The sequence below is a fragment of the Chlorocebus sabaeus genome, chromosome 16 (genome assembly GCF_047675955.1).
Source record: "Chlorocebus sabaeus isolate Y175 chromosome 16, mChlSab1.0.hap1, whole genome shotgun sequence".
Classification (NCBI taxonomy): Eukaryota; Metazoa; Chordata; class Mammalia; order Primates; family Cercopithecidae; genus Chlorocebus; species Chlorocebus sabaeus.
The window spans coordinates 78,150,403-78,172,290 of NC_132919.1; the positions used below are offsets into that span (position 1 = coordinate 78,150,403).

At 47.2% G+C, this 21,888-nt stretch overlaps 1 protein-coding gene across 1 annotated transcript in view; it reads left to right on the forward strand.

Annotated features, from left to right (window-relative positions):
• Nucleotides 1-1,340: 1,340 nt before the first annotated feature.
• RPTOR (regulatory associated protein of MTOR complex 1) overlaps nucleotides 1,341-21,888 on the forward strand; it is a 411,638-nt gene continuing 391,090 nt past the window's right edge. The window contains exon 1 of the mRNA XM_008013198.3: nucleotides 1,341-2,308. Within this exon, the coding sequence (XP_008011389.1) occupies nucleotides 2,147-2,308 (162 nt within the window). The 5' untranslated portion in view covers nucleotides 1,341-2,146. The remainder of the gene's footprint in view (nucleotides 2,309-21,888) is intronic.

The window sequence follows — 21,888 nt, forward strand, 5'->3', positions numbered from 1 at the left end:
TGTGCGTGTTTGGTGTTTAAATAAAACTGTAAAAACTTCAAAAAAAAAAAAAAAAAAAAAGTGCAGATTCTGAATCCCAGTCTCCCTGCTCCCGGATCTGGGGGTCTGGGGCGGAAGCTGGGCATCCTGATTTTTAGTTTCCTGGGCGATTCTGACCACCTGGTGGGTTTGGACTTCAACGTGCTCACTTAGAATTTCTTTCTTTTCTTTCTTTCTTTTTTGAGACAGAATCTCGCTCTGTCGCCCAGGCTGGAGTGCAGTGGCGCAATCTCGGCTCACTGCAAGCTCTGCCTCCTGGGTGCCCACCACCGCATCTGGCTAATTTTTTGTATTTTTTAGTAGACACGGGGTTTCACCGTATTAGCCAGGATGGTCTCGATCTCCTGACCTCGTGATCCGCCTGTAATCCCAGCACTTTGGGAGGCTGAGGTGGGCGGATCACGAGATCAGGAGATCGAGACCATCCTGGCTGACACGGTGAAACCCCGTCTCTACTAAAAATACAAAAAATTAGCCGGGCGTGGTGGTGCGCGAGGCTGAGACAGGAGAAAAGAAATTTAAAAAGGATAAACTGCTCAGCAAACGAAACAGATTAAACAAAGAATTGTATTCGATGAATTTTTTTTTTCATCGAATCTTGCTTCGGACTCTTCTTCCTCTGAAGAGTCTTGCGCAGTCTCCCAGGCTGGAGTGCAGTGGCCTGATCTTAGCTCACTGCAACCTCTGCCTCCCCGGTTCAAGCGATTCTCCTGCCTCAGCCTCTCGAGTAGGTGGGACTACAGGTGTGTGCCACCACGCACAGATAATTTTTGTATTTTTAGTAGAGACGGGGGTTTCACCATGTTGGCCAGGCTGGTCTCGATCACTTGACCTTGTGAGGTGCTCGCCTCAGCCTCCCAAAGTGTTGGGATTACAGGCGTGAGCCACTGCGCCCAGCCTTTCACTTGGTTTTCTATGAAAAAGAGAAAATCTGATTGACTCTGTGGAAGACACTACATTAAAAAAAAAAAAAGTACTATATTTTCTAATATTATCAGTGTGTTTTCCTGAAGCTTTTGCCGCTTTTTCAAAATCTGGAGGAAACAAGGCGGTTGATTCCTCTAATTTCAGGAGCATGTAGCTTCATTTATAACAACAATGTTTTTGAAAAATAAATTAAACCGACAGTTTCATTTGTATGACTGACTTTAATAACACGCCTCTACTGAACAAATGGCGATTAACTGGGTAAAACGGAATTACGGTAACCGAGGTAATGGGGTCAGGGACTCCCTTTCCTTCGCTACTTGTTGGGTGGCGCGGCGAGAACGCTCTGAGGAGGTTTGGTCTGTCGGCCACGCCGTAGGCCGCGGTGCATTCTGGGTCCTGGCAATATGGCGTCCTCCTTGATGTGCTGATGAGATGAGTTTCCCTGTAGCTCCAAACCAGAGGGCAAAGCTCCCCTGACCCAGTAAGCCCTCATTGTCCGTTTTCTCCGTGGTTCCGTGTCGCCCGTTTCTCAGGACTCGTTCTCAGGCAGGGGAGAGCCTCGGGGCTGAAAGCCAGGACCAGCCAGGCCGCGCGGACCTGAGGTTGAGGAACCGGGTGCGGGCGAGCACGATGGGCCGGTCCTGGCTCTGGTTGCGGCAGCTCAGACGAGTGCGGGACCCGCAGGGCTGAGAGTGGCTGGAGGAGACCCTGGGCCCTTTGAACCCGATCCCTTGGCTGGAGACCTCGGCCCAGTGGGCGAACCGGCACCAAGAGCGGCCTGCCTGTCCTCGGAACTGCTGAGGCGTTGGAGGCCGAGAGCAGGGTCATCGTGAGGCCTGAAGTCTCTTACGCTTTTGACAGCTCCGCTTGCAGCCCCTCTGGAAACGTGCAGCCCCAGGAGCAGCCAGTGGCTTGAGACTTGGGCTGGTGTGTCTGCGGAGCTTCTTGGGCTGCCCCATTTCCTAGCGGCCCCCACCTCCCCACTTCCCGCCCAGAGTTAGCGATAAGGATCTCAGACTTTTTGCCTGAGTAGGGGTCTCTGCACTCTCCATCCATTTGTTTTTCGATTTCCCGTTTTTCTGTTACTTATTTCACCAATTCTGGTACACGCTAGTTTTTAAGGCTGGAGGTTCTTGAGCGCTTGCTGCCAAGGACTCCCCCACCCCCTCCCCCACTGATGGAGTCCGAAATGCTGCAGTCGCCTCTTCTGGGCCTGGGGGAGGAAGATGAGGCTGATCTTACAGACTGGAACCTACCTTTGGCTTTTATGAAAAAGAGGCACTGTGAGAAAATTGAAGGCTCCAAATCCTTAGCTCAGAGCTGGAGGATGAAGGATCGGGTAAGTGGATTCTGAAGGCACCCCTTGAACTTGGTAGTTTCTCCAACAAAGAAAGTTTACAGCCTGAAAAGTGTCCTTGGGAAAACGCCGACATTTTCCCCCAGCCACACGCTGTAAGTCAGTTAGAAAGCAAAAGCCATTTCAGACTGCAGTTTTTGGCTGAAAATGGGAAAGGCTGTTTTGATTAGTCGTTATTCACTGGGTAGTGTTAATTCAATTCCAACTAAGTTCTGATTCAGATAATAAAAGTTAAGCAAATTTGAAATACAGCATTGCGAGTATTTACATGCTCTTCGGCATACTACTTTGTTCTGTTAACACTTAGAGGAAGGGCAACGTGCGATATAATGCTTATACCCACATAATTAGTCTACTTTGTAAAATTTCCAAGCTGGGTGAAGTGCAGAAGTCTGATATACTATGCTAGGAAACGAGATTACTGGAAAATGTTCAACTAGTAACAAATTAGTGCAAAGTTATTTTAAAGTTACAGTGAACTTCATTCTAGTCTTCTCAACAATTTGTCTTGAAGCTAGACTTTCCTCCTTTTATGTAGGGTCCTGTTGCTGTAACTTGGAGACAGGATTTCTTTAATCGTGAGTTAGGGTATGAGGCATTGAGTGCAGGTTTCAGGTTGTCCTCATGGTGTTGGAGTGTGGAGAGTGATTCACAAGTAGCTGGTAGGAAAGAAAACAGCTAAATTTTGTTGAATTTGTCCTTCATAAGACACCATCTACTTCCTGGTCTCAAAAGCAAAAGGGTGGTACTGCTTCTCATGTATGCACACTTATAATTTGTCTTTTTGTAAGTTATGTTCTCCCTCCAGGCTGCTTTTATTTATTTGCACATTTCAGTGGTATAAAAGAGGAAGTTGGTGTTACAAGGTTTGATTTCCTTTAGGCTTATGTATATGTTTATGGAATATTATTGTTTTTTAATATCTGATGATGAACATATATAAGATTACACTTCTGGGCTGGGCACGGTGGCTCACACCTGTAATCCCAGCACTTTGGGAGGCCAAGGCGGGTAGATCACCTGAGGTCAGGAGTTTGAGACCAGCCTGGCCAACATGGTGAAACCCTGTCTCTACTAAAAATACCAAAATTAGCCGGGCTTGGTGGCAGCTGCCTGTAATTCCAGCTACTTGAGAAGCTGAGGCTGGAAAATCGCTTAAACCTGGGAGGCAGGGGTTACAGTGAGCTGAGATCGTGCCATTGCACTCTAGCCTAGGAGACAGAATGAGAGTCTGTCTCAAAAATAAATACATAAATAAATAAAGATTACACTTCTGGTAACTCTAGTCAGTCAGTAGTAAGCAGTACTTTAGTTACTGATTTGGCTTACTTCTAAAAGTTTAGAAAAATTTGTTTCACCGAAAAGTAGTTTAAGGAGTTAAATAAGTTAGACATTGGGGGAGGTTGTATAAATTCTATCTTATGGACATCTTTAGTAGTAATTATATAGTTAAAAGCTTTTGTGGTAGCTATACATATATGAAAATACTTTTTTTTTTTTTTAAATTCTGTGTAGAGGGCAGTTTTTTTTTCTTTTGAAATGTAGTTCCCTCTGCTGTCCTAAACCTATGTTCCAACTGTTCAAAACTGATTAATGGGTATATATTTGATCTTTTAATTAAAACATTAATTTGTGAATGATCAACATTCCCTAATAAGCTTTTCACTGGTTGTTAAGAGAAACAGAAGTTCTGTGATTCTTAGTAACTACTGAGATTACTGCTTAGAAAGCAGCTGGGGAGAAAGTTTGCTGTATCTGTTTTTCAGTGGAGAAAATCAGCAGCTAACATCTTCAGTTGAGTTTGTGGGAGTTTGGAATCTTGTCATCTCTTCCCTCAGGTCAGACCTTGATGGACCGTTTCACACACCCCATAGGACAGAAGTTGCAAACTCAAATGATACTGAGAGTGAGAAGGTAGCATAAGTGAATGAAACAGGCCACATTTAAGAAGAATAATGGCATAGGTTCACATATAAAGATAAATGACAGCTGACATTTGACACAGTGTGTGTGACAGTTTCTGGAGGGTGGGAACAGGAGCTCCCTGATGCCGTAACTGAAGGCAACTGGGCCTTGGCCAGGCCTCTCTCTTTCTTTGTCTTTGAGAAGCCAGCAAACTTTTATTTTTTTAAATGTAAAGTCTTCCAATTTGTAAATATTCTTACTAATTCAGATATATTTCCAAACACATTGTAGTCCAACACTGTAGGCTGAACAAACCCCGTTTGTGGAGTGTTTTTCTGTTTCTTTTCTTTTTTTTTTTTTTTTTTGAGACAGGGTCTTGCTCTGTCATCCAGGCTGGAGTACAGTGGTGAGATCACACGGCTCACGGCAGCCTCAACCTCCTGGGCCCAAATGATCCTCCCACCTCAGCCTCCCCAGTAGCGAGACCATAAGTGTGTGCCACTATGCCTGGGGTTGGGGAATCTCACTGTGTTGCGCAGGCTGGTCTTGAACTCCTGGGCTCAAGCAGTCCTCCTGCCTTGGCCTCCAAAAATGCTAGGATTATAGGCGTGAGCCAACATGCTCAGCCTGGGGTAGTTTTTTTTTTTTTATTTTTTTGAGATGGAGTTTCGTTCTTGTTGCCCAGGCTGGAGTGCAGTGGTACGGTCTTGGCTCACTGCAACCTCCACCTCCTGGGATCAAGCTGTTCTCCTGTCTCAGCCTCCCAAGTAGCTGGGATTACAGGCGCCTGGCTAAATTTTAAAAATATTTTTAATAGAGATGGTGTTTCACCATGTTGACTAGGCTGGTCTTGAACTCCTGACTTGAGGTCATCTACCTGCCTCAGCCTCCCAAAGTGCTGGGATTACAGGTGTGAGCCACAGCGCCTGGCCCTGGGGAATTTTTTGACAAGTGGGTTACCTATGTAAGAATCTCTGTTACCTAGGCCTCCAGACCACACTGTCTCACTGTGCTGGAGGTGGCCTCCAGTCTGGTGGAGCAGCATGACTGTAAAGTGAAATGCATGAGTGTGGTTGTTCTGTGCTAGGAGCTACATCAACTCCTTCCTGGTGGCCATTGACTGTCCTAAATGCAAGCTGAGATTTTGCTTCTTGTGACTAACGTGCAATTCCATACACTTTTATTTTGTGCATATAGTAATGACTACTCGCTGGCATCCTATTTAGTGGCCTTGCTACAGATCCCTAAAGTTGACATCTTTACCAGAGCTGACTGACTGATGATTCCTAAGAAGTTTTTTTTGCTCTTCAACATCCAGCATCCTTCCAGAGCGACAGACCATGCCCGCTCGCAGTTGGGACGCCTGCCATCTTTGTTTTCAATCAGTCTTGGTTTTCACATGCCACTTTTACCACATTTTAATTTCTAAGTTAATTTCTAAGTTAACTTCTAAGTTTCTACTTTTAAACTGTTAGTTTAAAATTATTATTATCAAGTTAGTTTGTTGTTTGGTTAATTCTGCTATTTATAGTGAATGAGGCATGCATGCATCCATAGTGTTTTTAGCTTACAGTTTTCAAATAATTAGACGTATATGAATTGTAGTTCAGAATGAATCATTCACAGACCTTTGGCTAAAACATATATGTATATATCTCACCTATTTGTGTTTTTGGCTCACTGCAACCTCCGCCTCCTGGGTTCAAGCGATTCTCCTGCCTCTGCCTCCTGAGTAGCTGGGACTACAGGCGCCCACCACCAGGCCCGGCTAATTTTTTTTGTATTTTTATTAGAGATGGAGTTTCACCATGTTGGCCAGGCTGGTCTCAAACTCCTCACCTCAGGTGATCCACCCACCTTGGCCTTGCAAAGTGCTGAGATTACAGGTGTGAGCCACTGCGCCTGGTCTAACTGTGATACTTTATAGTTACCGCAGAGTTCATTTTCCTACTGGAAAGTGGGTAGTGGGGATAAGTGGTCTCAGATGACTCTTTTGCCTGGAATATGTGGGCTGGAATCAGGGATGCTTGAGAGCTGTTGCTCTGAAAGTGTTGACAGACATGCTATGTCTACACACATGTAGACTGGCAGACATACTGTCTGCATGCAGGTAGCACCCCTGGCAGACATGTTCTGTGTACACATGTGTGGGGTCATTGCCAGACACTATTTCCATGCATGTGGAGGACCACTGACAGGCATGCTATGTCTACATGTGTAGGGGATGTAACGGTAAGATGAAGACTATTTTGTAAACCATTCTCTAGGCTCAGTTGCATTGCTCTGTAGCTATACTTTGCATAGGTCATGGAGGAAGCAGAGTAGATCTGTTCAGCTAATACATGGACTGCCAAAGGTTTAGGCGGCCTTTTCCGCAAGGGTAATAGCGATCCTTCATAATCCTACACTACCCCCTCTGCTTTCCTCAACTCGCGTCCTCTCCACATTCCAGCTGCGCCCTGTTCCACTCCCCTGAGACTGCTCTCCACATGGCCCCGGTTTGTTGCTAAATCGAAAGTTCTCTTCTCTGTCCTTATTTCATCTTTCAGCAGCATCCCACAACATGGACCATTGCCTCTTCATAAAGCTCTTCCATCACTTGCTTCTGTGCCTTCACGAAACTTGGATTTTCCTCTTAGGTCACTAGTTGTTCCTTCTCAGACTCCTTTGCTACCCGACACCTAAATGCAGGGGCACCCCAGGAATTGATCTTGGACTCCATTCTCTGTTCTGGGTGCGCCCCTCCCTAGCAGATCTCATCAGGGCCCAGGATTTTAAATACTGTCTACACACCAGTGATGCTTAAACCCCCAATCTTTAGCTCACTGCAACCTCCGCCTCCCAAATTCAAGAGATTCTCGTGCCTCAGCCTCCCGAGTAGCTGGGACTACCAGTACATGACACCACGCCCGGCTAATTTTTTGTATTTTTCGTAGAGATGGGATTTCACCATGTTGGCCAGGCTGATCTTGAACTCCTGAGCTCAAGTGATCCTCCCACCTCGGCCTCCCAAAGTGCTGGATTACAGGTGTGAGCCATCGCAGCTGGCCAGAGGGATTTTTTGAAAGTGTGAATCAGATTCTGTTACTTCCTTACTGGTGGTCTCCATTGGCTTTCTCTGTGCTTCAAGTAGAACGCAGACTCCTCTTGCTGGTTCGCAAAGCCTTCATGATTTGGCCTCTGCCTGCCTTTTCTGCTTCTTGGATAGAAACTCCTGGAATGCTTTTCTCTCTGATCTTTGCACACCTGGCTCCTTCTCGTCGTTCATACTTAGCATCTAGATCCCTTCCTCAGAGAGGCCCACCATCACCCCATCTGAAGCAGCCACCCTATCACTCATAATCCCTCATGCTGGCTCTTTATTTCTCTGATATTTTTCTCCCTACTTCCTCCTGGAGATGTGCGCTTTTCATCATAAAGCAAGGACCTAGTCTAGTCTATGCTAGTCCATAGGACAGTGCTTGGCACATAGTAGGGCTTCAATAAAACTGTACTGATACAAAATTGATGGTTTACAAAGGACTTCCACATACGTTATCTTTAAGGCTCAACAGCACCATAAATTACCTAGGGATCATTATTTCCGTGTTACTGATGAGGTAACTGAGGTTTCAACTGAATGACTTGCCTAAAGTTACATAAGTAACATGGCCAGCAGTGAGAGGAAATGGAACCTGTCCAGAGGGAGAAACAAAGTTTAGTTCAAAATAAAACAAAACTGTATCATAATGTCTCAACTGAAAAACAGACCAACATTGGGCGGACAGAGAATGATGCTCAGTCTGCTCACAGCATGTGCCCTGTGCGCTGGGGCTTCCCCTAGACCATTGGAGGGATCCACAAGGTCAAAACTGTTTTCATAATAATGGAACACCACTGGCCTTTTCCACTCTGTTGATATCTGCACTGACAGTGCTAAAGTGACGAATCAAGACAGCAGTGCCCAGATGTACTAATAGTTTCTGATTTCTTTGCCATACACATGGAGAGAATGTCCTTGCTAATAAAGCAGTGAAAATGATGACTTTTACTAAATCTTGACTCTTGAGCACACATCTTTTTCAGACTGTGTGTGCTGCTGCTTCTGCTGCAGGCAAAGCCCAGTGGCTGCCTGGAGGAGGAGCATCTGCTGCCTTCATGGACACAGCATGCCCCAATGGAATCACCGACAGGCCACCTCTGGATGTTCAGGCCTGTGTACTTGGCAGACGTGTCTCTGAAAATGAACTCAGTGAGCTGTCATTTCAAGGAATACAACTGACAGTATTTGTTGCCAGTCATGAAATTTGAACCTTCAAGTGAAAATTGGTTTTGGAAAACTTGTATCTGCTGCTGTGAGCTTGGCAGCTTCCCAAGACTTAAAGATGTTTCCGTGAGATCCATAGTGATATTAATGAATGGAATTAATGTTGTAGAATGAAATGTGCCCACATTTGGAACATTAGCATAATTCAGTGAACCAGTATTTCCAGATGACCAATCCATGATATTACAAAATCATCTATGGGTAAAAGATCCATTCAATGTTAGACCAGTGGATTTTAATGTAATAGGGTACAAAAAGTTCACCAGTGGATAGGTGTTCTTGGTTTTGTTTTTTTTGAGACGGAATCTTGCTCTGTTGCCCATGTTGGAGTGCAGTGGTGTGATCTCGGCTCAGGCCCTCCTATTGCTCCAGATTTCTAGTGCGTGTCCAGAGGGAGATGCACCACCACCTACCCAGTAGCTCTTGTGCTGGGAGTAGAGGAACACCCAGTCTGTCTGAAGGAACGTCCACTCTGTCTGGCAAGGAGGAGGTGGCCAGAGGTTCAGCCAAGGTGGACAGCTCGTGGGCAATGTCCTGTCTCTCCAGGGCCCTGCTGCCTAGACAGACTGACAGACACGGTAGCACCAAATTATAATACACAGGTATAGGTATCAATCATAGTAATTACAGGTGAGAATGGCATTATTATTGGGAGCATCTTGATTTAGTATTAAATAAGTAAATCATTTGCATTGAACTGCATTTATGAAAGAAATCATTCACATTGACCAGCATTAAACTCCCAGCAGCCAGTGACTTCATGTAGTTGGTGATGGGGAACTGCCCCAGGATTCCAGCTGGGGAGTTGTTGTGCATACACTTGTGTTTTGAAATACCTTACTGGCTATGGATGGAGTGGGGCGATTGGAGAGGGGCGAGGCTGGAGGTGGGAGCACCAAGTGGAGAGGAGTTGTGCTAATCCAGGTGAGAAACCCTGAGGGCCGGGCTTGGTGGCTCACACTTGTAATTCCAGCACTTTGGGAGGCTGAGCTGGGAGGATGTAAAAAGTTTTTTTTTTTAAATCTAGATAGATACTTTCTTTGTGGTTCCTGAGACTCACATGAGACACTCACACGAGTGCTTGTGTGATTGTAAGGGCAGTGGCCTTACATGTGGCCACATAGCCACCATCAGGGCCTCCTATTTCTCCAGAAGTCTGTCTCACCCCTCTCTGACCCCTCTACGGCATCCACAGACAACAAGATCTTTCTAAACACAAACGTATGCCCAACAATTCCCTGGGTGGGATTCTGGGGCAGCTCCCTGTCACCAACTACATGCTGAGCCCAGGAATTTGAGACCAGCCTAAGCAACAAAGTGAGGCCCTGTCTCTACAAAAAGTAAAACATAAGCCGGACGTGGTGGTGCGCACCTGTGGTCCCAGCAACTCAGGAGGCTGAGGCGGGAGGCTCACTTGAGCCTGGGAGGTTGAGGCTGCAGTGGTCAGCTATGATTGCACTGCTGCACTCCAGCCTGAGTAATAGAGTGAGACCCTGCTTCAATAAAAACAGCAAAAAAAGAAACCTTGGGAGCCACAGAAGAGGCAGCTGCGGTAGAAATGGGCACTAGAGCATGGATCCTACTGATTTAAAGAAGGTAGAAATAGAGTGTGAAGTGGGTGGGTTCCAGTGGGCGGAGTTTGTGGGTCTAGTGTGGACCGGCTGGCTGGTACAGTTCAGCTCTTTTTATTTGCTCTTGAAGTGGATATACTTGTCATTAGTGAGTCTCATGTGAGTTTCAGGAGCCACAAAGAGACCATCTGCCTAGATTAAAAAAAGAAAACTTAAAACATGCTGGCCGGGCGCGGTGGCTCACACCTGTAATCCCAGCACTTTGGGAGGCTGAGGCAGGTGGATCACCTGAGGTCAGGAGTTTGAGACCAGCCTGGCCAACATGGTGAAACCCTGTCTCTACTAAAAATAACAAAAAATGAGCCGGGCATGGTGGCGGGTGCCTGTAATCTCAGCTACTTGGGAGGTTGAGGCAGGAGAATCGCTTGAACCCCGGAGGTGGCGGTTACAGTGAGCCAAGATCTTGCCACTGCACCCCAGCCCAGGTGACGGAGTGAAACTCCGTCTCATTGTTTCGTTCTGAAGAGCTGTGGAAGAGTCTTGAAATGGATATGAACACTTCCTCCTCATTATCACCCTGTGGAGTTCTAGAGCTAGAGTTTTAACAAGATAGCATGTGGATTACACACAGGATCTGTCCTCCAGGTTTCTGACTCTATCCTCCTATTATTCAAATGACTTTAAAAAGGAATTTTGGAGGCTAAGGTGGGAGGATCACTTGAGGACAGGAGTTCAAGACCAGTCTGGTCAACATGGTGAAACCCCCGTCTCTACCAAAAATATAAAAATTAGTCAGGCGTGGTGGTGGACGCCTGTTATCCCAACTATTTGGGAGGCTGAGGTATGAGAATCACTTGAACCCGGGAGGTGGAGGTTGCAGTGAGCCAAGATCATGCCACTGCATTCCAGCCTGGGCGACAGAGCAAGACTTTGTCTCAAAATCAATCAGTCAATCAATCAATCAGTACAAAAATAAAAAGATATTTTGGTCATCTACAATACTTGTTTCAGGAGACCTGAAGTTTGATACCTTTTCTAAGTCTCAATATGTGGAAAATGGCCGGGCACAGTGGCTCACGCCTGTAATCCCAGCACTTTGGGAGGCCGAGGAGGGCAGATCACTTGAGGTCAGGAGTTTGAGACCAGCCTGGCCAACATGGTGAAACCCTGTTTCTACTAAAAATCCAAAAATCAGCCGGGCATGGTGGCAGATACCTGTAATCCCAGCTACTCTGGAGGTTGAGGCAGGAGAATCACTTGAACCCTGGAAGCAGAGGTTGCAGCAAGCGGAGATTGTGCCACTGCACTCCAGCCTGGGCGACAGAGCGAGACTCCGTCTCAAAAAATAATAATAAATAAGTACATAAATATATGGAAAATGCCATTCCAGTAAATATTTGGCATTATAAAGCAATGCTTTAACTGTATTCTAGACTGGGCACAGTGGCTCATGCCTGTAATCCCAGCACTTTGGGAGGCTGAGGGTGGATTATTTGAGCTCAGGAATTTGAGACCAGACTGGGCAATGTGGTGAAACTCTGGCTCTACAAAATATGAAAAATTAGCCGGGCATGGTGGCGTGCGCCTGTGGTCGCAGCGACTCGGATAGCTGAGTCAAGGGGATGGTTTGAGTCAGGGAGGTCGAGGCTGCAGTGAGCTATGATCGTGTCACTGCCCTCTAGCCTGGGTGACAGAGCTACACCCTGTCTCAAAAAAAACCCTGAAACCTTTAAACTTGTCACGTACTGGTAGGTGTGACTCTGCAGAGAATTTTCATGCCTTTAGAGGCAGAACAGGAAACAGCTGAAGAGGAGACAGTCCCTAATAACAAGTTTGAATTTTACCCAGCTGTCGGTATATTTTTCAGGTGCGTTTATTGTTCTTGACTAGTACTTTTTGTATTTTAAAATGTTGATGTAATTTCAAACTGACAGGAAACTTGTAAGAATAGTATCATGAGCGTCCCTATAGCCTTTGCCCAGGTTCCCAGATTGTTTACGTCTCGCATTGTTTACTGTCGCCCTCCATTTACATATTCAGACTGAGTTAGAGATGCTGTCCCCCTTCTACTCCTAAACACCGCGTCTGTCTCCGCAGAGGAGGCCGTTTTCTTACATAAGCACAGTGCAGTTGTGAGAGTCAGGACGTGTATCACGGACATGTGCTCCCGGCTTTCTGTCGTTCAGAAGGTCAGGGTAAGCACAGTGCAGTTGTGAGAGGCAGGACGTGTGTCATGGACATGTGCTCCCGGCCCTCTGCAGTTCAGAAGGTCAGGTGCCCAGCACTGTCTTCATGATGCCCCGCCCGTCACCCAGGATCACGTGTCACATTTGGTGGTTGTGTCTGTGTAGCCTACCTTAATCTAAAGGAGTCTCTCAGTCTGTTTTAGACTTTTTTGACCTTGATTTTTTTTAATTGTGGTGAATTTACCATCTCGACCATCTTTTAGCACACAGTTCAGTGGCAGTAAGCACACCCACATGCTTGTGCAGCCGCCACCAGCAGCCATTTCCAGAAGCTTTCCATCTTCCCAAACTGTCTCCATTAAATACCAACTCCCCATTCCCCTTCCCCAGCCCTTGGTAACCGCTGTTCTACTTTCTGTCTCTGTGAACTTGTTGGCCTTGCATGTTGTAGATTGTCCTGACTTTGAGCTGCCTCGTCTCTCCTCATCCTCACACTGAGGTAGGGCATTTGGGGTAATGATGCGTCTTTTTCCGGGAATCCCATCAGGAGCACACAGTGGTGCTCTGTCCCGGTGCTGTCATGCTCATTTGACCCGTTACCATCAAGCCCTTTCTTGCTGAGTGGCCGCCTCCTGGCTGATGCTGCCGTTCTGCCATACCTGTTTAGGAGCACGTCCTGGCTTTCCAGCACAGCCAGAGGGCCCAAGCTCACTCCATGCCCTCCCTGCCCCAGTCCTTTCTCCAAGGAGCCTGGTTCCTGTTAGTGGCGAATGGCATTGAGAAGCCAAGAACGTGTGCATTTAAGAGCTGGGGCTGTGTGCCAGGCCCTTGGTATGGCATACGTCTCCTGTTGGTTGGCCCTCTGAGCAGGAGAGAGGATGGCGCTCTCTGTGTCTCATTTACCTCTGTTTCTCTGTGTATGCTGGAAACCATGGATGTGCAGAGAGCTCCAGTCCAGCTCCTCACCATGATCTGTTCTGCCCTTCCCGCTTTTCCTACTACCACTCCCTCCCCAGCTGTGGGAAACCAGCTCCATTGTCCTCAGTTAATCACCGGCTCCAACCTGGAATGCACAGAAGGGAGCCTCCGAATGGCTAACCCTGGCCACTTGGGAAAGCAATGCTACAAGAGGTTGACTTCATTGTTTTCTGAGGTAAACGTTACATATGGTGAAATGCACAGACCTCAGCTATCTGAACAATCGGCTCATGCTGTCTAAAAATAAGTGTCAGCATTAGTCAGTGTTTTGTGGGGAAATCGCTGTTGTTTTACATGGATGGCACTGCACGTAGGGTTCCATGGGGTGAAGGGGATGGAAGGCATGGTCGTGGCCCTGTAGGAATTTACATCTTGTTAGAGAAAAACAACATCCTTATAGCAGCTGAGTGAAAGCACAGTGCAGTCGTGATCTATCTGCATTTGAGTAACAAAGTAGCGATTTCAGGAATTCTGCTGCTGGCCATTGAGATGGTGCCTGTTCTGTACCAGAGACTTGGCTGAGCGCCTTGCTGGATGGAGTGTGGAGTCCATGGTGGCTGAGACGAAGATCTGTGTACTCAGGCGGAGTGGCTGGGGGAGCAGGGCGGAGGATGGACAATGAATTCACAAAGGACTGATTTATAGAATTTAGTCATTCAGCTACTATCATCGAGCCCCTTCTCTGTGCCGGGCACTGGGCTAAGTGCTGCAGATACCGTGGGGAGTAATTCTTGCATTGAAGGCGTTTTCCAGTCTATCAGGGCAGATGGATGACAGTGCAGGAGGCAGCGTGTGAGGTGGTGGCGGCTGGATGGGCCAGACGGAGACAGCCCTTCTGCAGGTGGGAGCTCTAAGCCAGTAGCTGAAACAGAACGGAGGGGAGAGGGCGGAAAGTTCAGCCGGAGGAACTGGGACGTGCAGGAGCTGGGAGGTGAGTGAGTGGGGTCTTCAGGGAAACGCTGTTGGGGGCCTCCTGCGAGGGGCCTTCCCTTGCACTGTGGGAGCCGGCTCATGCCTGCCCCGTGCTCTGTGCCGCCATTCCCTTCCCACACGGCCACTCCCCAACACTTGGCTACATGTTTGTTTTGTCTCCCCACTAGGATGTTGTATAGAGAACAGGAACTCTGTGTTCACCACTGTGTTCACCACTGTTCCTGGGGCGACTGGCAGTCAATAGGTGATCAATAACTGTTTGTTGAGTCAAAGAAGGGAGCAGAGACCCTGAGAAGAGAAGAATTAAGACACTTGTGAGCCGGCGGGTTGGATAGGACAGATCCTGACCGGCTTATAAGGCCACAGGAATTTGGATTTTATCTTAAGGACAAGTAAGAAAGCTTTTAAAGCAGGGTGGTGACATGTTCAGAATGGCATTTTATTTTATTTTAATTTTTAATTTTTTTTTTAAGACAGGGTCTCACTGTTACTCAGGCTGGAGTGCAGTGGCGCAGTCACCGCTTACTACAGCCTCAACCTCCCTGGTCTCAGGTGATTCTCCTGCCTCAGCCTTCTGAGTATCTGGGACTACAGGCATGTGCCACCATGCCTGAGTAATTTTTGTATTTTTTTGTAGAAACAGGGTTTCACCATGTTGGTCAGGCTAGTCTTAAACTCCTGGGCTCGAGTGATCCACCACTTCAGCCTCCCAAAGTGCTGGGATTACAGACGTGAGCCACCGCGCCCAGCCCAGGGGATGGCATTTTACAAAGATCCCTGTGGCTGCAGACTGGGGTGTGTGAGTATGTGTATATGTGTCTGAGTGTGTACATGTGTTTATGTGTGTGTGTATGTGTGACTGTATACCTGTAAGTGTGTATGTATGAATATGTATATGTTTGAGTCTGTGTATGTGTGAGTGTACATATGCTTATGTGTATGCATGTGTGTTGTGTGTGTGTGTGTACGTGTTTATGCGTATGTATGTGTCAGTGCGTGTGTATTTGTGAGTATATGTGTGTGTGTGTGTGTGAGGGAGGAGCATGGTGTGGGGTGGGGAGGCTCTTTTTTTTTTTTTTTTTTTTTTGAGACGGAGTCTCGCTCTGTCGCCCAGGCTGGAGTGCAGTGGCGCAATCTCGGCTCACTGCAAGCTCCGCCTCCTGGGTTCACGCCATTCTCCTACCTCAGCCTCCCGAGTAGCTGGGACTACAGGCGCCCGCCACTGCGCCCGGCTAATTTTTTTTCTATTTTTTAGTAGAGACGGGGTTTCACCATGGTCTCGATCTCCTGACCTTGTGATCCACCCGCCTCGGCCTCCCAAAGTGCTGGGATTACAGGCGTGAGCCACCGCGCCCGGCCAGGGGAGGCTCTTGAGGGTAGGAGGAGATGAGGGTCTGGTGGCAGCTTGGGGCTGGGAGTGACAGGCCTGGCAGCCGCAAGAGCCCCTGGAAGAATTGAGACCCTTGGTGACTGCTTGGGTGCAGGAGGAGGTAGGGTGACACACAGCCTCCTAGTTGGATGTAGGAGAAAAGCAAGATACACCGGGCATTTGGAAAGCCAAAGAACACGTGTTTGCTTGTGAGAACTTACAGAATGTTTTGGTGGGATGTGCTGAAATTGTTGCCTAAAACGATGACTGATCTTGTGCCCTCGATGTCTGGCCTTCACTTGCCCCTACTACCCCTCGCTCCCCTGCTTGGGGGCTGGGTGGTCTTGACAGTTTCCCCAGTACACAGTGAGCATCTTTTAGTTTGATGTTTTCTTGGAGAGCTTTTTATTTTATCCTTAAAAGTAGATCAGACAAGGCCGGGCGCAGTGGCTCACGCCTGTAATCCCAGCATTTTGGGAGGCTGAGGCGGGTGGATCACTTGAAGTCAGGAGTTCGAGACTAGCCTGGCCAACATGGTGAAACCCCGTCTGTACTAAAAATACAGAAATTACCTGGGTGTGGTGGCGCACACCTGTAATCCCAGCTACTCAGGAGGCTGAGGTAGGAGAATCGCTTGAACCTGGGAGGCAGAGATTGCAGTGAGCCGAGATTGCACCCCTGCACTCCAGCCTGGGCAACAGAGCAAGACTGTCTCAAAACAAAAAACAAGGTAGATCGGACAAGCAGTTTAAAGATATATCAAAACAAAAGTACTGTCAAAAAGTTAAATCAGATTTTTCCTGGATTTTCTGTAAGTCCTTACTAAGGTCCAGATTTAGTTTTTAGCTAGGTGTGACCGTTGCCTGCCTTGTCGCCGATGTCCTGAAGATGCTTCATGTTGGCACATGTGGCTTCATTGGGCGGGTTACCATCCTGCATCAATAGTGGGTCGTTTCAATGGTTCCTGGTCTGTTGCTGGTCTGGCCTGGCAGGTGGCAGAGCTTGGGTCAGACCTGCAGTTTGGCCTCAGGGCTCAGGCTCCAGAGAACCACTGTGCAGCCTTTTACTTCATACACACAACTCTTTTCACCAAGATGTGTTTTTACTGGGTCAGCCGGCATGAATGTTTTCCCTGAAGAGTTTTTTTATTATTTTTTTTATTTTTTTGAGACAGGGCCTTGCTGTGTCACCGAGACTGGAGTGCAGGGGTGCAATCATAGCTCACTGCAGCCTTGAACTCCTGGGCTCAAGCAATTCTGCCACCTCAGCCTTCAGAGTATCTGGGACCACAGGTGCACACAACCACCAGCCTGGTCTCAAACTCTTGGCTTCTAGTGATCCTCCCTCCTCAGCCTCACAAAGTGCCGGGTTTACAGGCATGAGCAACTGTGCCTGGCGCCTGAAGAGTTTTTGTTCTTTAAATAAAACTTTAGACTGAAAATGGCCTTAATAGTTGAAAAACATTTTAACATTTTTTTTTTTTTTTAAATTTGGAGTAACCCACTTCCTTGAAAACTTGTTTTGATTCCTTCAGATTACAAAAATAACACATATCATTGTAAAATGTTTAGAACAACCTATGGAAAGACATAACAATGGAAGTAAAATTACACGAAATCCCACTACGCCCCTTGCTATGGTTTGAATGTTTGTGTACCTCCAAAATTCATGTTGGAATTTAAGCCCCCAGTGAAACAGAAGAGATGGGGCCAGGCCAGGCCCGGTGGCTCATGCCTGTAATCACAGCACTTTGGGAGGTCGAAGCGGGCAGATCACTGGAGGTCAGGAGTTCTAGACCAGCCTGGCCAACATGGTAAAACCCTGTCTCTACTAAAAATACAAAAAAATACAAAAATTAGCTGGGCGAGGTGGTGCGTGCCTGTAGTGCCAGCTACTTGGGAGGGTGAGGCAGAAGAATCGCTTGAACCCGGGAGGCGGAGGTTGCAGTGAGCCGAGATCACACCACTGCACTCCAGCCGGAGCGATAGACTGAGACTCTGTCTCAAAAAAAAAAAAAAAGAAGGGGTCTTTTGGAGGTGATTAGGCCGCAGGGCTCTGCCCTTTGGGTGGGATGGGTGCCTTCTGGAAGGGGTGGAGGGCACTAGCTGGGCCCTTTTCGCCCCCTGCCTCGCGCCAAGTGAGGACACAGCACAAAGGTGCTGTCTCTGAAGCCTAGAGCAGCCCTCACTAGACGCCCAGATGCTGACACCTTGATTGTGAACTTCTCAACCTCTAGAACCGTGAGAAGTACATTCCTGCTATTTATAAATTACCCAGTCTTAGGTATTTTTGTTGTAGCAGTAGGAGTGGACCAAGATGCCACTGCTGATATTTTGGTGTCCTCTTCTCTGTCATGTAGGCCTGAGCTGGACTGTGAGAGATGGGAAAGGTGTGGAGGGAAGGAAGGTGGGTAGACGGGTCCCAGCTTGAGTGGTAGGAAGGCCTTTGGAAGCAGAAGCACAATAGGAGATGGCACTCATATCTATGTTAGGCTTCAATACAGTTTGCTGAAAAATAAGTTAAGGCCAGGCGTGGTGGCTCATGCCCGTAATCCCAGCACTTTGGGAGGCTGAGGTGGGCGAATCATCTGAGGGCAGGAGTTCAAGACCAGCCTGTTCAACATGGTGAAACCCTGTCTCTACTAAAATACAAAAATTGGCCGGTGTGGTGGCGGGCACCTGTAATCCCAGCTACTCGGGAGGCTGGGGCAGGAGAATTGCTTGAACCTAGGAGGCGGGGGTTGCAGTGAGCTGAAATCGCGCCACTGTACTCCATTGTGGGTAACAGAGTGAGACTCCTTCTCAAAAAAAAAAAAAAAAAAAAAAAGGCCAGATGTGGTGGTGGCACCTATGGTCTCAGCTACTTGGTAGGCTAAGGTGGGAGGATCACCTGAGCCCAGGGAGATTGAGGCTGCAGTGAGCTGTGATTGTACCACTGTGCTTCAGCCTGGGCAACAGAGTGAGACCCTGTCTTGAAAATAAATAAAGTAATTAATTTAAAAAAATAGGCCAGGCGTGGTGGCTCACGTCTGTAATCCCAGCACTTTGGGAGGCTGAGGCAGGCAGATCACGAGGTCAGGAGTTCGAGAACAGCCTGGCCAACATAGTGAAACCCTGTCTCTACTAAAAATACAAAAATTAGTTGGGTGTGGTGGCGGGTGCCTGTAGTCCCAGCTACTTGGGAGGCTGAGGCTGGAGAATCGCTTGAACCCAGGAGGCGGAGGTTGGAGAATCGCTTGAACCTGGGAGGGGAGGTTGTGTGAGCTGAGATTGCACCACTACACTTCAGCCTGGGCAACAGAATGAGACCACATCTGCAAAAAAAAAAAAAAAAAAAAAAAAAAAAAAAGCAATACTTAAAGTTCTGTTTTCTTTTTTTGTTTTGAAATCAAGATATTTGTTTTAGTCAGGTTCTTTTGGTTGCAAAGACGAGTCTCACTTAAATTTCCCTAAGCCACTCTGTTGTCTAAGGATGCCCAGCACATCTTAAGTGCCGGATGAGTTGCCACGAAGTAGACACTCTTACAACCAGATCAAGAAACAGAACAACTCCGCCCTGAAAATCATCTATGCCCCCAGTCGCTGGCCACCCCTCCCCAGGAAGCTGTGCTCCTGATGTCCAGGGTGGTGTGACTGTACTTCGGCTTTTGGTTTCTCTCGCTCAGCATTGTCAGTGAGATACGTCCATGCTGCTCTAGTAGCCATGCTCATTCACCCCCTTGGACCACAGTTAACTCACCTGCTGATGGGCATTTGGGTGGTTTCCAGCATTTAGGCTATTAACATTGTGCTTCAGGGAATGTTCTCTCACATGTCTAATGTATCTAATATGTATCTAATACACATTAGAACGTGTATCTAATAAATATGTATCTAATACCTATTAGAATGTGTATCTAATATGCCTCTGGTGTTGATTCCTAGGAGTGGCATTGCTGGGAGATAGAGAATGCAAATGTTCAGCCCTAGGAGATGCTGCCACGCTGTTTGTATTGTATTGTATCTTTTCATATTAGAACAACTTTTATTTTAGGTTTAGGGTACACGTGCAGGTTTATTATATAGGTGAACTCATGTCACAGCGGTTTGTGTGCAGATTATTTTGTCACCCAGGTATTAAGCCTAGTACCCAATAGCTTTGTTTTTCTGATGTTCTCCCTCCTTCCACTGTCTACCCTCAAGTAGGCCCAAGTGTGTGTTCCCTTCTTTGTGTTTGCATGTTCTCTTCCTTTAGCTCCCACTTATCAGTGAGAACATGCGCTGTTTGGTTTTCTGTTCCTGTGTTAGTTTGCTAAGAACAATGGCCTCCATGTTCCCACAAAGGACATGATCTTATTTTTTTTTTGTGGCTGCATAGTATTCCATAGTCTATAGTATTCCATAGCCTGTCGTATTCCATAGCCTGTAGTACTCCGTAGCCTATAGTATTCCATAGCCTGTATGCACCACGTTTTGTTTTTTTTAATATGCTGATCTCTGGCATGTACCACATTTTCTTATCTGATCTGTCATTGATGGAATTTAGGTTGATTCCCCGTCTTTGCTATTGTGCATAGTGCTGCAGTGGTTGATTCCCCGTCTTTGCTATTGTGCATAGTGCTGCAGTGGTTGATTCCCCGTCTTTGCTATTGTCCATAGTGCTGCAGTGGTTGATTCCCCGTCTTTGCTATTGTGCATAGTGCTGCAGTGGTTGATTCCCCGTCTTTGCTATTGTGCATAGTGCTGCAGTGAACATAAGCATGTGTGTCTTTATGGTAGAAGGGTTTCTAGCTTTGTGCAAGAGTCCGAGTTCCTCCACATGCTTGCCAATACCTGGAATGCATGTTATCTGGAAAGTTTTGTAGAAAAACATCTACAGTCCTTACCCTTGAGACCTGTACAGATAATACTAGGAAGTGTCTGTTACACGGGAGAGTCTTTGTGACTGTTTGTTGGGTGACTCTGCCAATGCCATCAGTGACTTTGTGAGGTTTGGTGGAATAGGTAGCTTGGTAGAAGCTGAATTGCTGTGGAATAATTGTTAAGAAGGCAAAGGGAAGGGGAGATGGTGGTCACACACCACGAGGGGTGTGGGAGGAGCAAAGTGGTGACTGAAGGAGGCCACAGTAAACCAGTGTTTTCTCCGAGAAGGAGCCAGTACAAGGGAGAGTCAAGACAGGGGAGAAGGTGGTGAAGGAAGAGGCACTGCCTGTGGAGGGGGTAGAGCCCCAGGGCTGGGAAGTGGAGTGGGTAGAGCCCCAGGGCTGGGAGGTGGAGGGAGACGTGCATTGCTGTGGAGGGGGTAGAACCCCAGGGCTGGGAGGTGGAGGGAGGGCGCCGTGCTTGTGGAGGGGGTAGAGCCCCAGGGCTGGGAGGTGGAGAGAGATGTGCACTGCTGTGGAGGGGGTAGAACCCCAGGGCTGGGAGGTTGAGGGAGGGCGCACTGCCTATGGAGGGGGTAGAGCCCCCGGGCTGGGAGGTGGAGGGAGGCATGGGTGTGGGAGCTGTCTTGCTCTGTACTTTGTATCTCTTTATAATTTGCAAATATTTTAAAACGTGGATTAATTTCCCTAATCCTGACAAAGGCCTTAGCAGGCACATTTTGTTACAGTTGAGTAAACTGAGGCTATTTGGAGAGCACATCCAACCTTACCAAATTATTTGGTTGTTACATGGTGAGCCAGGAGCTGCATCTAGCACTCAGACAGCTTTGGCACCACTGCACTCCAGCTTGGGTGACAGAGTGAGACTCTGTATCAAAATAAATAAATAAATAAAAGTCCATTATCTTAGAAATAAATTTAAAAATAAGAATATCTTTTATATTAACCCACATATTTCTATTTATTTTTTCTTTTTTTTCTGAGACAGAGTCTCACTCTGTTGCCCAGTCTGGAGTGCAGTGGTGTGATCTCGGCTCACTGCAATGTCCACCTCCCGGGTTCAAGCAATTTTCATGCCTCAGCCTCCCAGGAAGATGGGACTACAGACGTGCACTACTATGCCCGGCTAATTTTTTTGTATTTTTAGTAGAGATGGGATCTTGCCGCGTTGACCAGGCTGATCTTGAACTCCTGGCCTCAAGCAGTCTGCCTGCATCAGCCTCCCAAAGTGCTGGGATTACAGGAATGAGCCACTGCACCCGGCCCACATATTTCTGTTTCTAGGCTTCATGCCTTTTATAGCTCTGAACTTGAATCTGGTATCATTTTCCTTCAGTCTGAAGAACTTTAACTTTGCTTATAATACTGGTATTTTGGCCACACATTTTCTCAGCTTTTGTTTGTCTGAGAATGTCCTTATTTCACCTTTATGCTCCTAGCACTTTAAGGATGT